A 20,850-nucleotide genomic window follows, 5' to 3' on the forward strand; every position below is an offset into this window, starting at 1 on the left:
AATTCAACGTATTGGTCAAACCGTTTCTGTGAATCACGCTGGATCTGCAAATCGGCCACCAGAACTGAAAATTCAAGCTGTTAGGCAGCTTGGCTGGCTGGCTTTATCCTGCCAAGGCAGGTCCGTACGGGCTTGGGCGCATAAATCCCATGGTATCATTTGTTATCTGTGTGGAGGATAGTCATTCTTTGGATCAGGTCTCTGGTGTGAATTTTCCCCCTTATGAGTTAGGTGTTGACTGCCAATGAAGATTCTCTAATATTAGCTTCAATTCACCCTTTACACAACCATTCCGACTTGTAAACTCACTCGCGAAGATGCTCATGGAAAAACCTATTTTTAATTCACAGGTGCTTTTTTAAGCTATCCCCTCCGAGCAGTAATTTAATTACCCTTCCATAAATCTGTTATTCTGACTTTCTGAGCCAGGCCTGTGAGATCACTATGAACCAAGCTCTTTTGTTCAGCTTGCAAGGTATTTATCGTTCTGAATTACATGTATTTACGCCTCGGTTTGGATTAAACATATGCTAGAACACCTCTCTCTGTTGCTTAGAACTCTGACACAGTACCCGGTTTATTTTACATTTCAAGGGTCTGCTGGTTTTAGGAATTAAATTTTGGCAGCAATCCAAGGTGGTGAGTTTCGAGGGTGATGGGCACAGCCTAGGAACCTGGGGCAGCTCCTGAGCTCCTGGGGATGTACAGGGAACCAGTCATCTAGGAACAGAATTACAGACGAAAACTACGTGAAAAGAACATTAAGGTTGCAAAGTCAAACATGGAAAAGTTAGGAAATGCCTGAATTCAGTTTGCCCATGTAAAGAAAGATTTCAACACGTGGCCACAACCTTGGGTAACAGCCAGATGTCTGCCCCAGGATGGACTGTGATTTCTTTAACAGTCCTTCCTCCAGAATCTTGTGACTGCTCATTTGGCATCCCTGCAGGGCTGCAGCATTGCAATTGTCTCATGGCTGCCCTGGGGCAGTTCTCAGTTTGGTTTCTTAGGCTTTACTTCCTTACAGACTAAAATGGGAGGTACTTGCTGTTTAATTTTCAACCTCTTCGCCTCCTATCCACTGCCCCTCTTGAATCACTTCCTGCATCTCAGCTGGGGTGACCAGATAGCAAGTGGGAATAATCAGGACAGGAGATGGGGGAGTACAAGGCATCTATATAAGACACAGCCCTGAATATCGGGACTGTCTCTATAAACTCGGACAGCTCAGCACAAGCACACCCTTTGAGTGTATAGTTTGTGCTGCAGCCTCTCCTTTTGAAGATTAAAGACTGAAATCGCTTATTATGGGAATTAGTAGCTTTAAACTGCTCCTCCTGTTACGATACATTGTAGCAACTTGAGGAATTCCTGTTTCCTTCTCACAGGGAGAAAGATGCAGACAAGACAGAGAAATTAAAAGCCATTAAGAAGCAACTTCCTCCCTCTCTACTCTCTAGGGACGCATCTGCTTACCTATTGCACAGCTGTAGATTAGCAAGCAGCTCAGTGACAATGAGATTTAGGACTTTACCCTTTACCTGTGTGCTCCTATGACCCCCCAAAGAGCTTCAGTGACGCAAGTCTACTGAATCCATCCCAGGAAACATTGCTTGCATTTGTCTGTCTTTTTCTCGAGTAGAATGGAAAGCTGGTAATGCCCACCCCCTCCATGCCCCAGGATACAGCCCTTTCTTTAGGGTATGCACCAACACCCAACCTACACAGCCACAAGCGAGCTGAAGTCTTAGCAAGCTCATCATAAGCGAGGGATACTTCCCCGGAGGTCAATACAGAGGAGAATGAGCAGAGATACAGGCTGGTGCATAGACAGAAATCGGGGGTTTGGGATGGTCTCCCAACAGGGTGCAGTGCTAATGATAAGAGGACCTTTGCTCTAGAACGGACACAGCAGGAGACAGACTCGGGCAGGCAGCCTATCCCCTCCTTATCTACGGCACTGAGGAGACAGCAAGTCGAGACTGGACTCGCTCATTTATAAAATCGAACTTGAAATATTTATTATAAAAATACTCAAACTGCAACTTGGGGGGGTGGGGGAGAAGCCAACTAATGTTAGCGTCCGGCACTGCAGTCAGTGTGCGTGTCCTTGGCTCGCCAGTCATTCCCCTCAGCATACTGCAAGCAGCATATAAAAGGTCACAGACTCATGTCCTCTTCCCACTTTGACACATCTGCTAGTCTCATATTTTGCCACATGAAATCGATGAACATGGAGGCTTGCAATAAGCGGCCGAGTCTCTGGAAATGGCGCTCTGTAAAGAGGAAAGAAAAATTATGGCTAAGCAGAAAGGGTTAAGTCCAAGGAAAATCAGAGAGAATTTTCTTCTCTGCCCTGACTGAGGCTAACGGGGGAAGGAGAGGATGCTGAGTGTGTATCATCTTCACAGATTTGAACAATTATTTTTCAGTGCTGGTAATAAGACGCCAGGAAGCAATTATTCATTCCACATAGCACTGGTATGAGGATGGAAGGACAATACAGCTGGCAACACTATAATGTATTGTTGTCTACAAGCTGTGTCCGAGGCACAGCTCAGAGACCTGGATCTAGGGCATGGCTGAGATCAGGCGCCGTGTGCTGGTGCTGGAGGAGTTGCCACTGAGCGAGACAACTGTGCCAACGTTTGAACGGAGCTGAGATGCGGTCTCTTTTCTAACTCACCGGTGTAAGGCAGAAGGGATTCCACAGCAGTTTTAATCCCCTCATACTGCAGGAGACACTCTGGCGCTTCGTGCTTTAGGAGGGTTTCAAGGACAGCCTGAGCCTCATGGCAGTTTCGAGAGTTTGTGTTCCATGTCACCAAAAACTTCAACACTGACTCTACAGAGAAAAGCCAGAAATTCAGGAGTGTGCGGTTCACACACGCAAGCTCAAGGGCAACATCACCCCACAAGAGATGCCAGTTCAGGAGGGATCTGTTTTCATACCCGCCAGGTCAGGCGAGCTTCCATGCAAGACTGAGTGACAAGCTTGGGGGCCAATAGTAATTGTATAGAGAGTCCCTCACTGGACTGATTGAGAACAACTAATCATAACGTATGGAAGTGGCCTTGTGAACAGAGATGGTGACAGGGATGCAAATCTCCGGGTTCTAAATTCCTAGCTCTGCTCCGGACCCAACTTGGGCAAGTTACTTATTCTCCTGTGTGCCGCCATTTCCCCATCTGCAAAATAGGGCTAATAGAACGTAGCTGCCTCCTAGGGGCATTGTGATGCTTTGACACACCTGGATGGAAAATGCTACCAGGGTGAAAAGGAACATTGCATGGCAGCAGTGTGTGGCCACAGACCAGCCTGTAGCAGGCTCAGGTCTACATCACCATTGGCACCCTTACTGATAGCAGCAGTTGCGCTGGGCAGGATGGGAGGCCAGTGATGAAGAGTGAATAGAAGGAAGATTCTAGTCCTTCTAGTTTCAGTACAGAAAACAGGCTTCTAATCTAAAATACTCTTTTAGTCACATGAGCAATAGCTCAACCAACCTTTCTGATCCTTCCGCAGTCTAAGGATGTTCTTTTCTAAGTTCTCTTTCCCATTGGTTTCCTTAAGGATAACTAAAGGGAAAAGCGAAGAGACAGGAAATAATGGTAAGATTAACTTCTAGAAAATAAAAAGGTTACAATCAGAAGCCAAGCTTTGGAAGCAGAAAGTATCCAACAATTTGGGGTATTTAATGAGTGTGCAACACTATATCTTAAGGCGTGCTGTTTTTTTGCGTTCACTCAGAATGTTTAGCATACTGTACTGCGTCAACACCCTGGCTCAGCCCAATTCCTCATCACCAATGAAAAAACATGAAAGCTAGGCCTAGTTTCTCTGCCAAACTCTAAACCTGAATCTGATCTCCGGGAAAACCAAATCAGCAACCTGACCCTCAGCGCTGTGAAGAGCTGTTTGTGGAGTCACTGCCACGAGCAGACAAAATACTGCAAAGTAACAATTAACCTCAATAAAGAGTCTGGTTTCAGGCTGTTGGCCTTAGGGATGAAAGCTGCCCTGTCCTCTAACTCAAGGCCCACTGCCCCTGGACAGTCAGTCACTGTGCACGACGCTTAGAGGAGCCATTGAGGTCTGTACAGTGCTGTGTTTAACGTCGGTCATGCTCTGACCTTTCCTGAGATGCGCTTGTGCTTTGAGATCAGAGGAAACATTTGCGGTTGGGCACAATGCAGTGGGGCATTGGTGGTTTCAAATAAAAAAATAGAGGTGACAAGAAAAGGGGAAAATAGAAGTGGGAGGCTCCTGGACTCTGGGTTTCTGTCTCCTTTACCTGACAGAAGGGGATGATTTGGAAGACTCCAGAAAGAACATTGACTGACAATGGACACCTACCCTTGATCACTGTCAGCACCGTGTGTGGCCGATCCAAAGAGATTGCCAGCCCTAAAGCTTTCAGGTATTTTTTCTCATGGAGCAGGTTGGAAAGCTCTTGATCTCTGTAATGCAGTCAGGAAGAAGAGGTTGTCAGAGGTTCGTTTGCTTGAGAGAACAAAACGTTATGCAGAATGCAGCGAATTCAATGGTAATAATGCATAGAGATTTAGTGCCAAGGATAATAAAAGTAGGCTAGCCAGTGAAAACCACAGTGCCCTCATTGTGTCGATAATTATCCTGGCATTATGTTAAAGGCGTTCCTGAGCTATTCTGTGCTGGCTGACACAGGCGAAAATGAATGATGAGTAAGTTTCAATGGTCTGACTTGGCTTATCTCAGCTGTACAGAACCTTGAAGTTCATTGACTTCCAAGCTAATAGTTATTATATGAAGATTTTATGGGAAGCAAAGATAACCTACACCAGCGGATGAAGAGCTAAGAGAGATTACAGGGCAGACAACCAGATAAACAAAGGCTTTGCTTTATGAATAAGAAGGAATGGGAAGGCTTTAAGTGCAGTTTCATGGGGATGGCACATGATAAAGGAGACAATATACTATCCAAAGTATTGCTCAGGGTTACTCACTTCATAATCTGCTCCTCTTGCTTAGCTTGCTCCTCTTCCAGTTCAATTTCTGTAACATCCTTTAACAGATCACAACACAACCGCTGTCAGTCTTGCTTAAAGAGAGTTTGATTTCCTGCCCATCCTTTCAGCAGGAGCATGTGCTCCACAACAAGATCTTTACGTGGGGTTTCAAATGCTGAATCTAGCTGCTCCCCAAATTATTTACAGCACCATGGACTTGACCCCTTCCCAACCCATCGCCCGTGTTCCCATTGTGCCTTTCGTTGCTTGCAGGCTGCTCAGGGCCTTTTCCTGTCTCTGCCTTTAGAGAGAAGTAGCCAGTGCTGTTCTGGAGCCTCAGACAGAAATCAGTATCTGCCTATCCCCATTTTACAGATGGGGAGGATGAGGAAAGCAGAACTCAGGCAGCCTGGCTCCCAGTCCTGGATTCTGACCACTAGACCACACTCCCTCCATTCTTTTCTTAAAGCAAATTGAAGGAGGACCACGTACGATACCTTCCACAGGATGACACAGGAATCGCTGGATGCTGTCACGACCAGGTCATCCTGTTTGTTACAGTGGAGACCCCACACTTTATCTTCATGACCGTCTAAGGTTTTCACACACTCATTTGTTTTAATCGTCCAAAGTTTCAAGAGCCCATCGGAACCGCTTTTGGAAAGGGGAAAGAGAAACCAAACGTAAATCCCTGGATTTAAATCGGCACTGGACAGTCCTAGTCTTGCACTGCTGCAAACTGTCAGAAGTGAGGACTTGGTAAAAGTGACACTCTCACACCATCACGGGACCCTGTCAGGTTAAAAATCATTTCAAACTAAACCAAATGATGCTATGAACATCCCCTTAGAGTATTCTTTCTATCCTGGCTATTCACATAGCCCCGATCATGGCAGTATCTGAGGCACTCAGAATCCAAATGTATGTACCCTCCCAGCAACCCTGAGAGGCAGGGCAGTGCTCTTATCCCCATTGTACAGACAGGGAACTGAGGCACAGAGAGTAAGTGACTTGCTGGGGACAGGAAGTCGGTAGCAGATGTGGGAACTGAACCGGTGTCTCCCAAGACCCAGGCTAGCGCTTTAGTGGCTGAACCATTCTTCTTCTCTGAACTAAGAGTTTTAAACCCCAATGTACATCTCGCTGTGTATGCAGTTCATTGGCTTTTTCCATTTCTCTCTGCTTGGAGAGTGCAAAGATCATTCATTCAGGTTTTATTTCTGTTTACAACTAGTAAAGGCAGAAAATCCTTTCCTTGAGGGGTCTGCATTAGTTTCCCTTTGGCTGATTAACCCTTCCTCTGCTGCTCACGCCCGCCACAAGAGGTGAAATGCCCCTTCAGAGCATATTGGGTATATCTCATGTCCCAGATAGTTCAGTGGAGGTTATTGGAACACAACAACAGCACAGGTGCTAGACTGGAGGACGAGTAGGGGCGGAACTAGCACTTCAGGAAAGCTGAGCAGAAATCGAGGATTTTCCCATCAGCAAGGTGAACGTACAATTCGCTTCTGGGAAAGGGCTACAGTCAAGGCGGCTGGTGATGACTCATCTGGTTGCTGGTTTAAGACCCAAATCCAGTGTCAGCGTAAGCAGGCCCAACTCCCTCCAATGGGAGTCTCACCTGCTTACTCCAGAACTGAATGTGGTTCCCTCTCTCGTCAGAATCCCACCTGCCGAGCACACCTCTCTCCCTGGGAAAGGGGATTTTCAAATCAACAACTCAACCTCCCGCTCAAGCCTCTGTTCGCCAGTTCGCTGCACTGGCCTAGCTTCACTTAGGCTCCTAGAGAAAGGTCATACCTACTAAGCAGCTGTGTCCCCCGGCTCACGAAAACGATCTTCAGCACAGAGGCGTCGTGACCTTCAAAAGTCTGGGTGGGAAAAAAATAAGTATAAAAAGAAGTAAAAGAATATTAGACAGCCAGGTCACAGGGGAGACCATGCCTCTCTGTTTGGGGCTAAGAGGCAGTTTGGAATGGCGCTCTTCTCTCACGAGAACAAAATCTGTACCCAGATTCTAGATAAAGAAGTTCCAAGCAGGCAGACCATATCCCCGGAACCTGTGTTTTGCTACAGGGTGGGAAAGGTAGGAGGGAAGAAAAGACGCATCCCAGTACTACTTTATAAAAGCTTAATGTAACTGCTTGAACATGCAATCCAAGGTTAAATCACAGTATGATCAGAGCCAGACATTTACATTAACTGGATCAGTCAGCTGCTGAAAAGTTGATTCACCTACTTATTGTGTCAAGCAAACATTCAGATGGGAGATAACGCCATCGGGGAAGAGTCACGTGGGGATCACAGCACTAGGACTACTAAGTTATCTAAAGGTAGGAGCATGCAATAAGAAGGGTGCAATTTAGCGTCTACCTCCTCCTAATAATGAGACAGACTGGAGAGATGTTTCTCCATTGAAGACCAAGAGTCAAATTACTCTGTTCTATGCCCATTTCCTCCAAGGTCCTATCTCTGTCCCGTCAATCCAGCCTGCACTGCTCCTGGGTTGGCCAGAGAAGGAAGCAGGTTACTCAAGAGTATTGCTAAGGGGCTTGCTGCCTGTGCAGGCCTGGAGAACAAACCCAGGCCTGAACAGCTTTTCCCTCATCACGGCAGTGTTGTTACACTTCTGCTAGTCTGGCCAAGCCGTGTCTGTTTGGAGCAGCCCTGACGAATCTCTGCCACATTCAAGTGTTTGTCTAGATGACCCAGGAGTTTGAATTTTCATTACCTTCAGACAGCTGAAGTCATGAAGACCCCACAGCTTCACAGTGCCATCTGCTGAGGAGGTGGCCAAGACTTGATCCACAGGAGAAAACTGCACGCACCAGATCCCACGCGTGTGTCCCGAGAAGATGCCCATCAGAGAGCAATCAGGACAGGACCACAGCTTGGCCGTCCTGTCCTGTGAGCCGGTGGCAATCAGTTTGTCATTTGGAGAAACGGCCACACTATTTATATCCTAGAGAAAGTCACACAAAAGGAGCGAAGCAATGAAATTCTCTTGCCAGCACTAACCAGGGTAGCCCAGGGCTGAGAACAGAGGCGTGAGAGAGGTACAAGTTCTGGCTATGCTCATTCTGAGCCCTCAAGATTCATTGTTCCCGGGACCTTACCTGTTTTACAGCTAACACACCTGTTACAGCTCAACTAGAAACTAAATACAACATTTTCCCATGATGTGATCTCCCCAGCACATGAAATCTTTCCTTTTGTGCAGCTGTTCTATGCTTATAGGCAGGTGCCCCCAAGCCAAGTCCCACTAACTCCGTCAGTCTCAGACACACATCTGTTTCCTGTACTGATCTGAAATTCCTAGAGGAGAACTAAAACATCTGAATGAAAGCCACAGACAAAGAGAGGGGAGAAAAATACATGCCCTGGCTTGGGAAATTATTTTTTAGCGAAAGGAACAAATAGTTTCAGGGGGGATTTCCCTAGCCTCCACTTTAAAAATAAATCATTGATTTTCCTTGTCTGATGTCAGTGGAAATTATTTCACCAGTCATGTTACTGCCTGGAATCCATAAACGTATGTTTTATGAAGTACTGGACCTTGCGGCCAAAGGCACTCAAAGCACAGAGCACAAGAACTGCCTCGCTGAGCTTCCACAGAAGAAGAACCTTCTCAAGTCCACTGAGGTTTTACCTTGTCGTGACCCCTCTCCGTCACATGGGCATGAAGGATTTCAGGGCTGACGACCAAGCCTGCTTTTGTTTTGGCAGTGAGGGACTCTGGGAGATTCCAGACTTTGATCGTACAGTCTTGGCTGCTGGTGACTACAAAGCTCTCTTTCATTCTGGAAGCAGGAGTGGGGGGAAGATATGAAGAGGAAAAATGTCAAATGCAATAAAGCAAAACAACTGCTTCACCTGCACAGAGAAAATGGCTTTTCTTTCTCCAGCACCATCCTACGCACTCAGTTGGGATTTCAAACAGCTCAGCGTTTGAATGTTTTCAAAAGCTTCGGTTCATTTCACTTAAACCCTTACAACAGCCCCCAGCAGTTCAGCTATTTGCCACAGGCACCATTACTCCTCTGAGCCAAATATCACTTAATGAATTGCACCTTTTGAATACAGAAATTGGACTTCAAATAGAAACAAATGTGAAGAAAGGAGAAGAGTTTATAAACAAGCAAGATTTCCCAGCAAGGTCTATTATCTCTGTGTTTCTCCCCTTCCTTTCTCTAAGTCACTGTAACGTAATCCAGGAGCTAGATAGATCAGCACATCCCTCGCCCGCGCCGCTTCCCGCCGCCCCCATTGGCCCGGGACGGCGAACCGCGGCGAGTGGGAGCCGCGATCGGCCGAACCTGCCGCGTCAGCAGGTAAATAAGCTGACCTGGCCCGCTAGGGTGCTTCTCCTGGCGAGCCGTGTGCCAAACGTTGCCGACCCCTGCTCTAGACAAACTTGAGCCAGCCGGACAAAGAGGAGAAGCGCAAACATAAGAGCTGGGGGTGGTGAGGCAACAGGGTGGGCCAAAAAAAGTCTCTCTTCCAACTTTATCACATTACAAGTCAACACGTTTACCATGACTGGCCTGGGATCCCGCAGAGGCAGCAGCCTTGGTTCAAACAGACTGTGGTTTCTTCATTGTGAACACATGTAAGAAGAATGATGCCTCCGTTACCTTGAGCAAGAGAGCGCACCCACTCCATGGGCATGACCCAATCCTTCGGCCACGCAGACCACATCGCCTGCTTTATCCATCCGCCAAACCCGGAGGCTTCTGTCCTGAAACAGGAAAGGAGGAAAACAGTTATACTTTTCTGACAAGTGAATAGATTAGTATTAATAGCCAGTGTGCCTGGTATTAAAAAAAATAAAAAAAATCTATGCCTGCAGTCATTTCATCATCACCACTTCAGGGCACAGATAGACAACTGTAATGAGGGATTCCATCTTACAGGACCAAGCAATATTCATAGAATCATAGAAATGTAGGACTTAATAGATTACCTAAATTCACCCTTGCTTAAAAATCTTTCAAGGGGATTCCACAACCACCCTATTATCCTTTTCCAGTGCTCAGCTCTTCTCAGAGTTAGAAAACTCTCTTAATATCCAACCTAAATCTCCGTTTCTGCAAACTAAGCTAGACAAATTAAAGGTCATTTTAATGGTAAGCTACAGTTTACATTAGTTACTTTATTTCTGAGCATGTTGAGACAGCCTGCCCCTTGTCTCCTTACCTCTGATCATCTATGCTACATGCTGCTCCCAGCCACTTTTGTAGCAATGAATAGCTCTGAGCTCACATGCTTACTAAGAGTAGCACAAATACTAAAGATCCCAGGAAGATAAAACAACTGGGATTTTCTGTTGGGCCAGTATAATAAAACCAACCCATATTTTTCTAAGGACAATGTTAAAAAAATGATAGGATTTAAAAAGAGCTTGGATATCTATGAAATCTCTAGATATTCTCTAGAATTTCGAAGGTGGGGTGGACAGAAGTTTCCATCGGTACAAAAGCCCTTTCCAAAATCAAGGACAATGAGCAGACAACTGCCCACAACAATAAAGGTCACTATAAGCAATGGGCCTTACTAAGTACCCAGGAAAGGAAATAATAGATTACCTTAGCACAGCTAGAAAACATCAAGCCCTTTCTGAAGACATCCAGGGCCAGAACGGTTTCTGAAAGGAAAGACGGCGGCAATTATTGTTCATTACTTGTAGCGCCTAGGAGCCCTAGTTGTGGACCAGAACCCTATTGGCCTAGGCATTTCAAACAGAATAAAAAGATGAATTCTAAGCACTTCAGAGCAGGGTCCAATATAAAACAAGAGATAACAGATGGGGCAGCACGAGGAACAATGGGAATACTGATCAGCATACTCAGCAGTGGTCTCAGCACACCACTGGGATAACCACTGCCAAGATGCTGTGATGGCTACGAAAAAAAAAAGGGGCGTTTTAAGAAGGGTTTTGAAGGCTAATGAGATTTGTGGATGGTTACAGGGAGCACCTCCCACGCATGAGGGAAAGCAACAAAATATTGTATTTAGACAACAGAAATGCATGAAATAATGCTGAGTCCACCGACCAGTAGGGGTGAGGGGAAGCTCTGTGGCACTTAAAAACACACCTACGCTGTGAGCTCTGTCATTTTCTAGTAAGTACTTGGCTACGTTTGTGGACCTGGTGTGATTTGATTAGACACTTGCAGTCACAAAGTGCATTAACACTCAGAGTCTGTCTTCGCCCCCCCCACACCCTATCTAGAATTTAAGGGGATTTCAGTGCTGGCGAAAGATGCTAAACCAACAGCCCTGGAGAGTAAAGGCTTCTCTTTAAGCAAAACAGGGACAGCATGGGGAGCAGCAGGAGCTTCCGTGCACACCGCCTGCAGAGCAGATGCCTCCTCCCTGCTCTGGAGAACTAGAGGGCACTGCCACCTCCACGCAGACGAGTCTTGGGAGGAGAGAAGCCAGTTCCAGGGGTGACCCACACCGCTCCTCCCTGCCCACTGCAGAGCTGACAAGCCTCTAGGTCCCTGCGTACCTGTGTGGCCGTACAGGATCTGGCAGTGCGACGTTGCCAGCTCAAACACTTTCAGCTGAGGGCTGTTGGTAGCCACAACAATGTGAGAGTCAGCAGGGCCAAGGAACCGCACATCCAGAACCTCCTCGTTGTAACCTGCAAACTGGGGGCAACGAAACAAGAGACAGCTTAACAGGCAAGGAACGAGCTGGCGAGAAAAGACCCAAATGGCAGCCACAGTGGCTGGTAGCACTGCATTCATGTGCATTTCTGGGGATCTTTCATTTGATGCCATGCTTAAAAACAATCTCACATAGCACAGCCTCCATTTAAATACATAGACATTTAAGGATGTGGAGCATTCCTCGATGGTCTGTCCCTCACTGCCCTTTCGTCTCTGTTTCATTTCTTTAAGAAGAAATCCCTGCAAAGAACAACCTATAACTCCTGATGCCAGGTCTTTGGTTCATACTGCATAGACACCAACTCAGGACAATGCAAAGCACTCCCAAAGAAACCTTAGCAATGAACCTGTGCTCTGTGCATTGGAAATAGATCTGAGTACCAAGGAGAAAAGGGAAAGAACATAAGAACGGCCATACTTGGTCAGACGAAAGGTCCATCTAGCCCAGTATCCTGTCTTCCAATAGTGGCCAATGCCAGGTGCTTCAGAGGGAATGAACAGAACAGGGAATCATTAAGTGATCCATCCCCTGTCACCCATTCCCAGCTTCTGGCAAAAAGAGGCTAAGGACACCATTCCTGTCCATCTTGGCTAATAGCCATTGATGGACCTATCCTCCATATACTTATCTAGTTCTTTTTTGAACCCTGTTATAGTCTTGGCCTTCACAGCATCTTCTGACAAGGAGTTCCACAGGTTGACTGTGCATTGTGTGAAAAAATACTTCCTTTTGTTTGTATTAAATCTGCTGCCTATTAATTTCATTTGGTGACCCCTCGTTCTTGTGTTATGAGAAGGAGTAAATAACACTTCCTTATTTACTTTTTCCACACCAATCATGATTTTATAGACCTCTATCTATAGGCCCCTTAGTTGTCTCTTTTCCAAGCTGAAAAGTCCCAGTCTTATTAATTTCTCCTCATATGGAAGCCGTTCCATACCCCTAATAGTTTTTGTTGCCCTTTTCTGAACCTTTTCCAATTCCAATACATCTTTTTTGAGATGGGGTGACCACATCTGCACACAGTATTCAAGGTGTTGGCATACCATGGATTTATATAGAGGCAATATGATATTTTCTGTCTTATTATCTATGCCTTTCTTAACGATTCCCAACATTCTGTTCGCATTTTTGACTGCCGCTGCACACTGAGTGGATGTTTTCTGAGAACTATCCACAATGACTCCAAGATCTCTCTCTCGAGTGGTAACAGTTAATTTAGATGCCATCATTTTAGATGTAGCAACAGCTGGGGAAGATGAAACCATTTGACAAAATGTTGTCATTGGACATGGAGTTGTCCCCAGGTACGGTGGGGGAAGAGAAGAGGCACTGAGGTTTGGTACATGGTACCTGCTTTCTGAGCTGAAGCGTCTGGGCATCGTAGAAGATGATATTATGCTCAGCAGTCACAGTTGCGATCTCATTTTTCCCAGGCACCAGCATGCAGTGTGTCAGACTGTGTGTGCTGCCCTCTTCTTCCTCCTTGGCGTCCACACGTTGGTAGGGCACGGGCTGGGTGTACACGCAGGCAGCTGTGGCGGCTTCCCAGATGTGCAGGATCCCTAATGCATGGGATGTATACTGCCTGTAAGTGGCATTACGTTACCTGCACAGTATGCTCAGAAAGGTCCTCCGAGGTGTGTCCGTTCAAACTCCAGCCTTGTCTATAGGAGACAGCTGTGCTGGTGTAACTAATGGTGTGATTTTTAAACTGATTTAGTTCCGTGGATGTGAAAGGCTGCCTGGACACTCTGACTTTGGTCTAAGCCAGACTTATTTCAGGTTAGCTAAAATTGATTAGGAATAGGTTTAAGCCAAACCAAAATAAGCCACTCAAACTGAAGTGTCCACAGAGGGGTTTGCACTGGTTTAAGACTCAATTTCATTTAAACCAGTGCAATTTTCTCATGTAAACATGATGCCTAAGACAGAAGGTGTTTTCTAAATTAAATCTAGACTATGAAATCTGAGCAGGTGTTCATCCCCCACTCATCACCGTGGTATCTGGGACTGTAAAAGCTTAGCAGAGATGGGGAGGAGGAGAAAGTGCTACCTTAAATATCCCCAGAGTGCCAGAACAGGCTCACTGAACTGGACCTGGCTTTCAACAGATACAAGACAATGGAAAGGGTGCCGAGCACTGACAATGGCTGGCCACAGAGTGTAATTTACTCCTTCTTACACCCGAGTCTGGCAGCGACAAGACAGGAAATTCCACGGGGCTCACTCACCTTTGCTGCCAGCTGTGAGAAAGTGAAGCCCTCGTTTCTTCACACCCAAGTGTGAGAAATCTCCATCCTCGGGTAACAATACTGCAGCTTCCACGCTCTGCGAGAGACATTGACAAACAATGAGGCGCAGTAAAAGGTAAGTAGAATTTAACAGCCTGAGTAACCACTTGGAATCAAAAGCAGGTCCCTTTTTTCCTGACTAGAAGTCAAATATCACCGGGGAAGTAATCTCACCTCATATATAGGGACGGTCCTCTTGGCTTCTCTTGTTTTCAGGTCCCATACCAAACAGATTTTATCACGACCAGAGCTGCAACAAAGGTTATAAAGAAAAATTCACTACCAGCACCTTCCAGCCAAGAATCTCAAAGCAAAGTCAGACGTGGAGCTGTGGCTGGTCAACCTCTCTCTAGGTCAGGCGCGGGATGAACAAAGCCACACACAACCCTGTGAGGCAGTTCAGTATTATCTCCAATTTACACGTGGGACACTGAGGCACAGAGCATGATTAGGTGAAACCCAGACCCTCACCTCTCTCTCTCTCTCTCGGAGCCCCAACGTGCTGTATTGTCACCCCTTCCTTCTCTCAAACAGCAAACCCCATGGGCAGCACGAGAATGCCATATGTTTCTTGGGGAAAGGGAATCTGAATGGAGATCTGATAAGCCCATAACAAGTTTACCTGATGAGCGTGTCTTTATCTGCAGCAAAAGCCAGAGAGGTGACAGCACTGTAGTGGCCGTCGAGAGAGGCGATACACTTGCTGGATTTCAGGTCCCAGATCCGGATTATATAGTCCATTGAGGAGGAGAAGAGCTGCAAGCGGGAGATATCGGGATGGAACTCAACGATGCTAGCAAGGGAGGGTAGAGAGAGATTAGCATAATGCAGGCACAAACCAATCAGCATCGTCTCTGATACGGCAATAACGTAAATGTCTAGCATCTATGACAGATCATTCACATTAGCTGAACTGGGCTTAAATTGTTGACCTCCTTTGTGGAATCTCATTTATCCACAGTCCGCCCACTGGGAAAATTTACCATAGGTCTTTGCCCTGGGAAATGCTCTAAAGAGTCCATAAACTGTCAATTGTGGGTGTCTGAACTGGAGCTCCCAGATTTCCTTAACCACATCATCTCCCTCCCTATCTTTTCCTCCCAAAGCAACAGCCAGATATAGCCCTGGTCCCTCCGTTAAGCAGATAAAAAAATCGGAAACCGAGAACAGTTTTGGACCTGCTTAGTACAGTCATTTGCATTTCCCTTACCCAGAATGCTCTTCTTACTCAGTCATCTCAGGATAATACTAATGACCAGACTGGGATTGAGCCAAAAGGACTGGCAAAGATTGCAATTGTACAGCAAGATCTGCTAACAGAATTGGGGTCACAAACCCAGATCCCCAAGCTGCTGCTCCTTATTTCAGACAGAACACCTGGGTGGAATCTCAGTGTTTTGGTAAAACTGTCTCTGCTAGTTTCCCTAACGGAAAATGGAGGATAAGAAGATTTTCTCCTTACTGTACAACCCCCGTAGATCCTTTCAGGTTATGCGTGCAGTATTGTTTGACTACATCCCAGATCTTAATGGTGCTGTCACAGCCACCTACAAGAAGAAAGGACATGAAGGAATTAACAACACAGCAGGGCTGGGACACTAGCAGTTGTATCAGTTTCACAGGTTACAAAAGCAGAAGAGGGAAAATGAGCGAGAGAACAGTTAGTCACAACACCCAGGGAGGTTTCACGGATTATAGCACTTTGCATTTTCAGAGGGCTTTGTAAGTATTAACTCGCTGGTCCTCACAAAAGACAGGTACGGTTACTGTCCTCACTCAGAGATGAGGACCCTGAGACACAGAAAAGTTAAAGGACTTGCCCAACCCCACCCGCACCCACTCCCTGACAGAGAGTGAGTTTCAGAGCTGGGTTTTCTGATTTCCAGATATGTGCTCAGACCACTAGACAAGCTTCTCTCTGGGTGCATGTGATAATTTGTAGAATTTTCAATTAATAATATATTTTTACATAAAAACAATCTTCTTATTGCAATAACCGGAAAGTCTTGAGAGGCTCTCAAGTTCTCTTTTGATTTTATTCGAACAGCAGGGGTCACTGTCTAACATCACAGAACTTAAGGTCATTTCATCACAAAAACAGACTCCCCCATCATGCGACACTGAAGTCAGACTGTACCTGTGGCCAACAAAGTGGAAGTGGGGTCAAAGATCATGGTGGCCACTGGTGCCGTGTGCATTGCTTTCCACGTACGTCTACACTTGTTCTGTCGCCATTCCCACTGCTTTAACAGCAACGCCCGGCTTCCCGTCACAAGAATCTAACAGAAACACACAGCAGGAAAAAGAGGAAAATACAGAGATTAAGTTAGCCAGTATATTCACATTCTGCATTATGTTCACAGCGAAATTTAGAAAACCCAGAGACAGACAAAAGCCAGGAAATTTCAGTTACCAAAAGAAGCTAATTCTGAAACTAAATTTATTTCCCAGCATTTTTTTTTATAGCAAAAGCCTGGAAGCCATATAAATAACATAAAAATGTAAGTACATCACAAATGAACTGGACAGAAACGCAATGCTGTAATGCAACAAACAGATAAAATTCTGCCCCCCAGCCCCAATGCATATATATATATCTCAAGTAAGTTTAGAAGCAACTGCTAGTCTTTCAGAAGAAGGCATTACAGATAATAACAAACAGCTAATAAAGACCTGTTGTAATAATTGGGCCTATAAATTTACTGTAATTGTGAGATGTGAATAAGTTCATAAAATGTCACAATAACCTAGAACAATAAATGGTGACGGGGAAAAGATGCAAAAGGGACACAGAACCAATTAGTACAAACAAAAAGGCCTATTATAATATAACTCAATGACTGTGTTAAAATTATGCCTGGTAAACAAGAGAAGGATGGGACCAGAAATTGACAGATCAAAATTGGTGTGTCGGAAATTACTCCTAATTGGTAAATAAATTAATGAGGGAATGGGCTATTCCACCAATCGTTCCCTTTGGGGTCCCTAAAAGAAAAGACTTTGGGGGAAAATAAAGTTCAAGCTAACAACAATTACTGGCTGGGAGAGAGGCAAAACAGAAGAAGCTAGCTACACCAGCATGGCTGCCACTCCCACCATCTTCTGGGACCCTGGGATCCACCATGACACCATTGGGCCTTCGTCATCCTGAGAGATGTCCTGACCTGACCAGACCAGGCCAGAGAGAAGGACCCAGATGACATCATCTCTGCTGGCTCTGGCTAAATCCTGTTGGAATCCCAGAGATCTGGTTCCTGCTGTCACTGTCCTCCCCCTGGTATGTTCTTTTTCTTCCTGACCTTCCTTCTCTCCTTTTGTCTTCTATCTAATAAGCGTCCGGATTAGCCAACCAAGACTGTACATTTTGCAACATTGCCGTAAGTTAAAAGCAATGCTTTAAACAGCCCGATGCTGGTACAAGTTTGCCAGGTCTTGGAGTGGCTGATGAGACCATGTGCCATGCCGATGTTTCTCCAGCAGTGAGGTTGCAAGTGAAAGTCAACACCAGAGACAGAGACTGAATTTTCTCTCTTTACTATTCTTTTCTCTTCCCTTTTGTGTTTGCCTTGTTTTGTCTTCTAGGAAACAGTACTGGATTTTAACAGCAACTACAACAGCTCCAGTCAATTTCAACTACCTTCTCTTTTCCCCACAAAGGACAGTTATTACCACCTTTAAAATGTGAAAGTTGTTAGAATTAAAGTCTTAACATTTTACATTTCACATGTTTTTGTGGTTTTTCTTTCTTTTCTGCATCTTTAGTAAAAGGTTAAAAAACAAACACACAAATTAGCAGTGTTTGCCAGTGTACTAAGAAGATGATGTCTCTGTTTACGAAACCCTGAACTTTGTTTAAAACTGTTCAGTGTTGGACAGTGACTGGGTCACATTAACATCTTTGGCTCTTTGGGTCATAATATTCCATCAAAATTAATACCATAGGCTCCAATCCTGCAAACTCTTAAGCACGTGCATATTTGCAAGAATGGGTCTAGAGTTAACTCATGGAGTAAATTAAAATAGCAGCTGGTACAATCTATGCCCATGAACAAATTGAATATATTTGATTGCATCCCTTTCGCTCTGTTTTTTGTCTTCCTAGATTATAAGATTTTTGAGACAGGGACCATTTCCCTGTATGTGTTTGCTCGGAGCTTGTCACAATATAGTTTCAATCCAGATTGCTACCTCTGGGCACTACTGTAACATAATTATTAAATAATAATTCCCTTTAATTTATACAGGATGCAAGTTTGTTGGAAGTAGCAATTCAGACTGCACAAAATTTATTAGAAAATCCTGTCAGAAATTAAAGATGGGAGAGTCCAATCAGACCCCATTTGGACCATCACCCTTTGCGAGTGCAGGATGATTCCATGCAGAATATTCTCCAGTGCTGACATGATTATTTATGGGACCTATTAAAGTGGGATGGAAATAAGGAACCAAGTGTAACTTCTCACATACCTCATCATCAGGGCTAAGAACAAATGATGTAATGTCCTCTTGATCATCCTATAAATGGAAGAAAAAGGCAGTTAAATCATCTGTGCAATATTTTTAAATGCCATGTTGCCCTATTCTCTTTACAAGTTTTACATGGCCTACACATGCTACATCGTTTCTTGCGCTTCATCACAGAATCTCCTGCAGAGGAAACTGCGGAATACCCATGAACAAGTAAGACTAACAGGACTGGGTACATTGTACAGGGCTAAGGAATCCTGGTTCCCACAATGCTACACTTCTTTCCCTGACTGAGCAGTTCCAACCTGTGGACATGGGGGACAGGGACAGAAACAGGGTGAAGTGTGTGAATGAGATATCTTTCCAGGGAGCTGCTTCTAGCTTTCATTTAGCTCATGTCACTGTCAAGTGCAGACTCTTCATTTCAGTGGCAATCCAAAAGGTGAATAATTTCCAGAGAGACTGTTCACAGGCAAGTTTCCTACTCTGACCAGAAAGCTCCCATGCCGACTATATCGCTTCAGCCCACCAGGATGCATGTCTGCAAGCATGTTTCACCACTGGGGTCTGGAGTTTGAGACTAAATCCAGTTTCCCATGATAAATAACAAGTACATAAAAACCACCATGCTGGGTCAGACCAATGGTGCATCTAGCCCAGTGTCCTGGCCTCAGAGTGGCCAGTGCCAGCGCTTCAGAGGGAATGAACAGAACAGGGAAGTTTCAAGTGATCCATCCTGTCATCCAGTCCCAGCTTCTGGCAGTTGGAGGTTTAAGGACACCTGGAGCATGTGGTTGCATCCTTGACCATCTTGGCTAATAGCCATTGATGGACTTATCCTCCATGAGCTTATCTAATTCTTTTTGAACCCACTCATACTTTTGGCCTTCACAACATCCCCTGACAATGAGTTCCACAGGTTGACTGTGCGTTGCGTGAAGAAATACTCTCTTTTGTTTGTTTTAAACCTGCTGGCCAATTAATTTCACCGGGTAACCCCTGGTTCTTGTGTTATGTGCAGGAGTAAGTAACACTTCCTACATTCATGATTTTATAGACCTCGATCATATCCCACCCGTAGTCATCTCTTTTCTAAGATGAACAGTCACAGTCTTTTTCATCTCTCCTCATATGGAAGCTGTTCCATACCCATGATCATTTTTGTTGTCCTTCTCTGCACCTTTTCCAATTCCAATATATCTTTTTTTGAGATGGAGTGACCGGAACTGCACGCAGTACTCAAGGTGTACCAGGGATTTATATAGTGGACCATGACTGCACGGATCCCACTTGGATGGGTAGGAAAGTGGTCCATTCAAGAAGAAAAACCTGTGTGTAGTACAAAAGTACTGGGAAAAAATACATTCCCTTTCATTCCATGTGCAGACAGTGCTTGTTCATGGAAACTCAGAACTGCTTCTTTGCACCAGTGAAAAAGGCCCTCTTTTATAGTGAGACATGAAACTGTATTAGTCACTTCCTAGCAAGAACTAAACTTTGAAAATGTTTTCAAATCTCATAGTAGCCAGGGACATTGCAAATAAATAATGTATCTGTCTAGATACAGATACATTTCTCATTCTTCAATACTCAAACTTTCTTCTCAGTGCCTTTAGATGAATGCCCCAGTAATAAAGGTAAAACACCCTTTGAAAGTCATTTGAAAATACGGAATTAAATACATCACATGTTAGTAGATAAAAGTTAATCTAGAAAACTTAAGTTAGTTTGATTTTGCATCATCTCACCTGTTCGATGCTATGAACAAGGGCTCCTGTTGCTATGTCCATTATATTTAGTTTCGTTCCACAGGGGCAAAACATGTGTTTTCCATCTCGGCTGATCTAGAAAGAAAAAAAAAAAGTCTATGGCACCAAAAAGAGAGTTGATGTATGTTTTTATACATTAGCACCAACACATCATCGTTTACTTTCCTCCCCAAAGATTTCAGTAAAAGAATTTGGAGTTTGGCATTACCTGAACTTTCCCTCCTTTGTAGAAAGGCTCAATTTTCCTAGACACAGCATAGCTGAAAGGAGAAAAAGAAACATAAATAGAGAACAGTTAAAATAGACTGATTTGTTTACACCATTTGCATTAAAAGCACTTTGAAGTGATTATTCATATGCAGGAACACAATATATACACGTCTTACCAGAATTAAACCTGCTAGAAAAATTGTAGCTAAATAAATATCAGAAAATAAAAAAGACCAACATGTGCTATGTATAGAAAGAAATGGATTATCTGAGTCATGTACGAGGAACATAAATTACAGTAAAATGCTTCTACATAACTGCTCAAGCCTATTCCTGTAACATCTTTTCCTTCATGAATCCCTGCTTCAAGTTTGTGAAGACAAGGGAGTCCAACAACAAACTACTCTGGATTTCCCAGAACTATTTTATTGTTGTGTACAGGG

The 20,850-nt window shown here is 44.7% G+C and overlaps 1 protein-coding gene across 1 annotated transcript; it reads right to left on the reverse strand.

Moving 5' to 3' along the window:
- Positions 1-1,995: 1,995 nt before the first annotated feature.
- Positions 1,996-20,482, reverse strand: TBL3 (transducin beta like 3). The gene is made up of 21 exons (XM_024212455.2): positions 20,406-20,482; positions 20,177-20,272; positions 18,429-18,476; positions 16,099-16,240; positions 15,424-15,508; positions 14,584-14,754; positions 14,136-14,211; positions 13,902-13,998; positions 13,021-13,232; positions 11,504-11,645; positions 10,578-10,636; positions 9,627-9,730; positions 8,642-8,792; positions 7,724-7,954; positions 6,793-6,863; positions 5,487-5,643; positions 4,987-5,045; positions 4,358-4,461; positions 3,508-3,579; positions 2,687-2,845; positions 1,996-2,276 (listed from the first exon to the last, which is right to left on the reverse strand). The coding sequence occupies exons 2-21, from the start codon at positions 20,249-20,251 to the stop codon at positions 2,161-2,163; spliced, it is 2,331 nt and encodes a 776-aa protein (XP_024068223.2). The 5' UTR covers positions 20,252-20,272; positions 20,406-20,482; the 3' UTR covers positions 1,996-2,160.
- Positions 20,483-20,850: the final 368 nt, after the last annotated feature.

Source organism: Terrapene carolina, unplaced genomic scaffold, assembly GCF_002925995.2.
Source record: "Terrapene carolina triunguis isolate 2854851 unplaced genomic scaffold, T_m_triunguis-2.0 Scaffold93, whole genome shotgun sequence".
Classification (NCBI taxonomy): domain Eukaryota; kingdom Metazoa; phylum Chordata; order Testudines; family Emydidae; genus Terrapene; species Terrapene triunguis.

Coding starts and splice junctions, on each gene's coding strand:
- TBL3 (XM_024212455.2), bottom strand. CDS start 20,251: ATGTTTTGCCCCTGTGGAACGAAACTAAATATAATGGACATAGCAACA. Junction 7,955..8,641: donor CGGAGAGGGGTCACGACAAG/GTAAAACCTCAG, acceptor GACTTTCTCTAG/GATATAAATAGTGTGGCCGT. Junction 4,462..4,986: donor CAAGAGGAGCAGATTATGAA/GTGAGTAACCCT, acceptor ACTGCATTACAG/AGATCAAGAGCTTTCCAACC.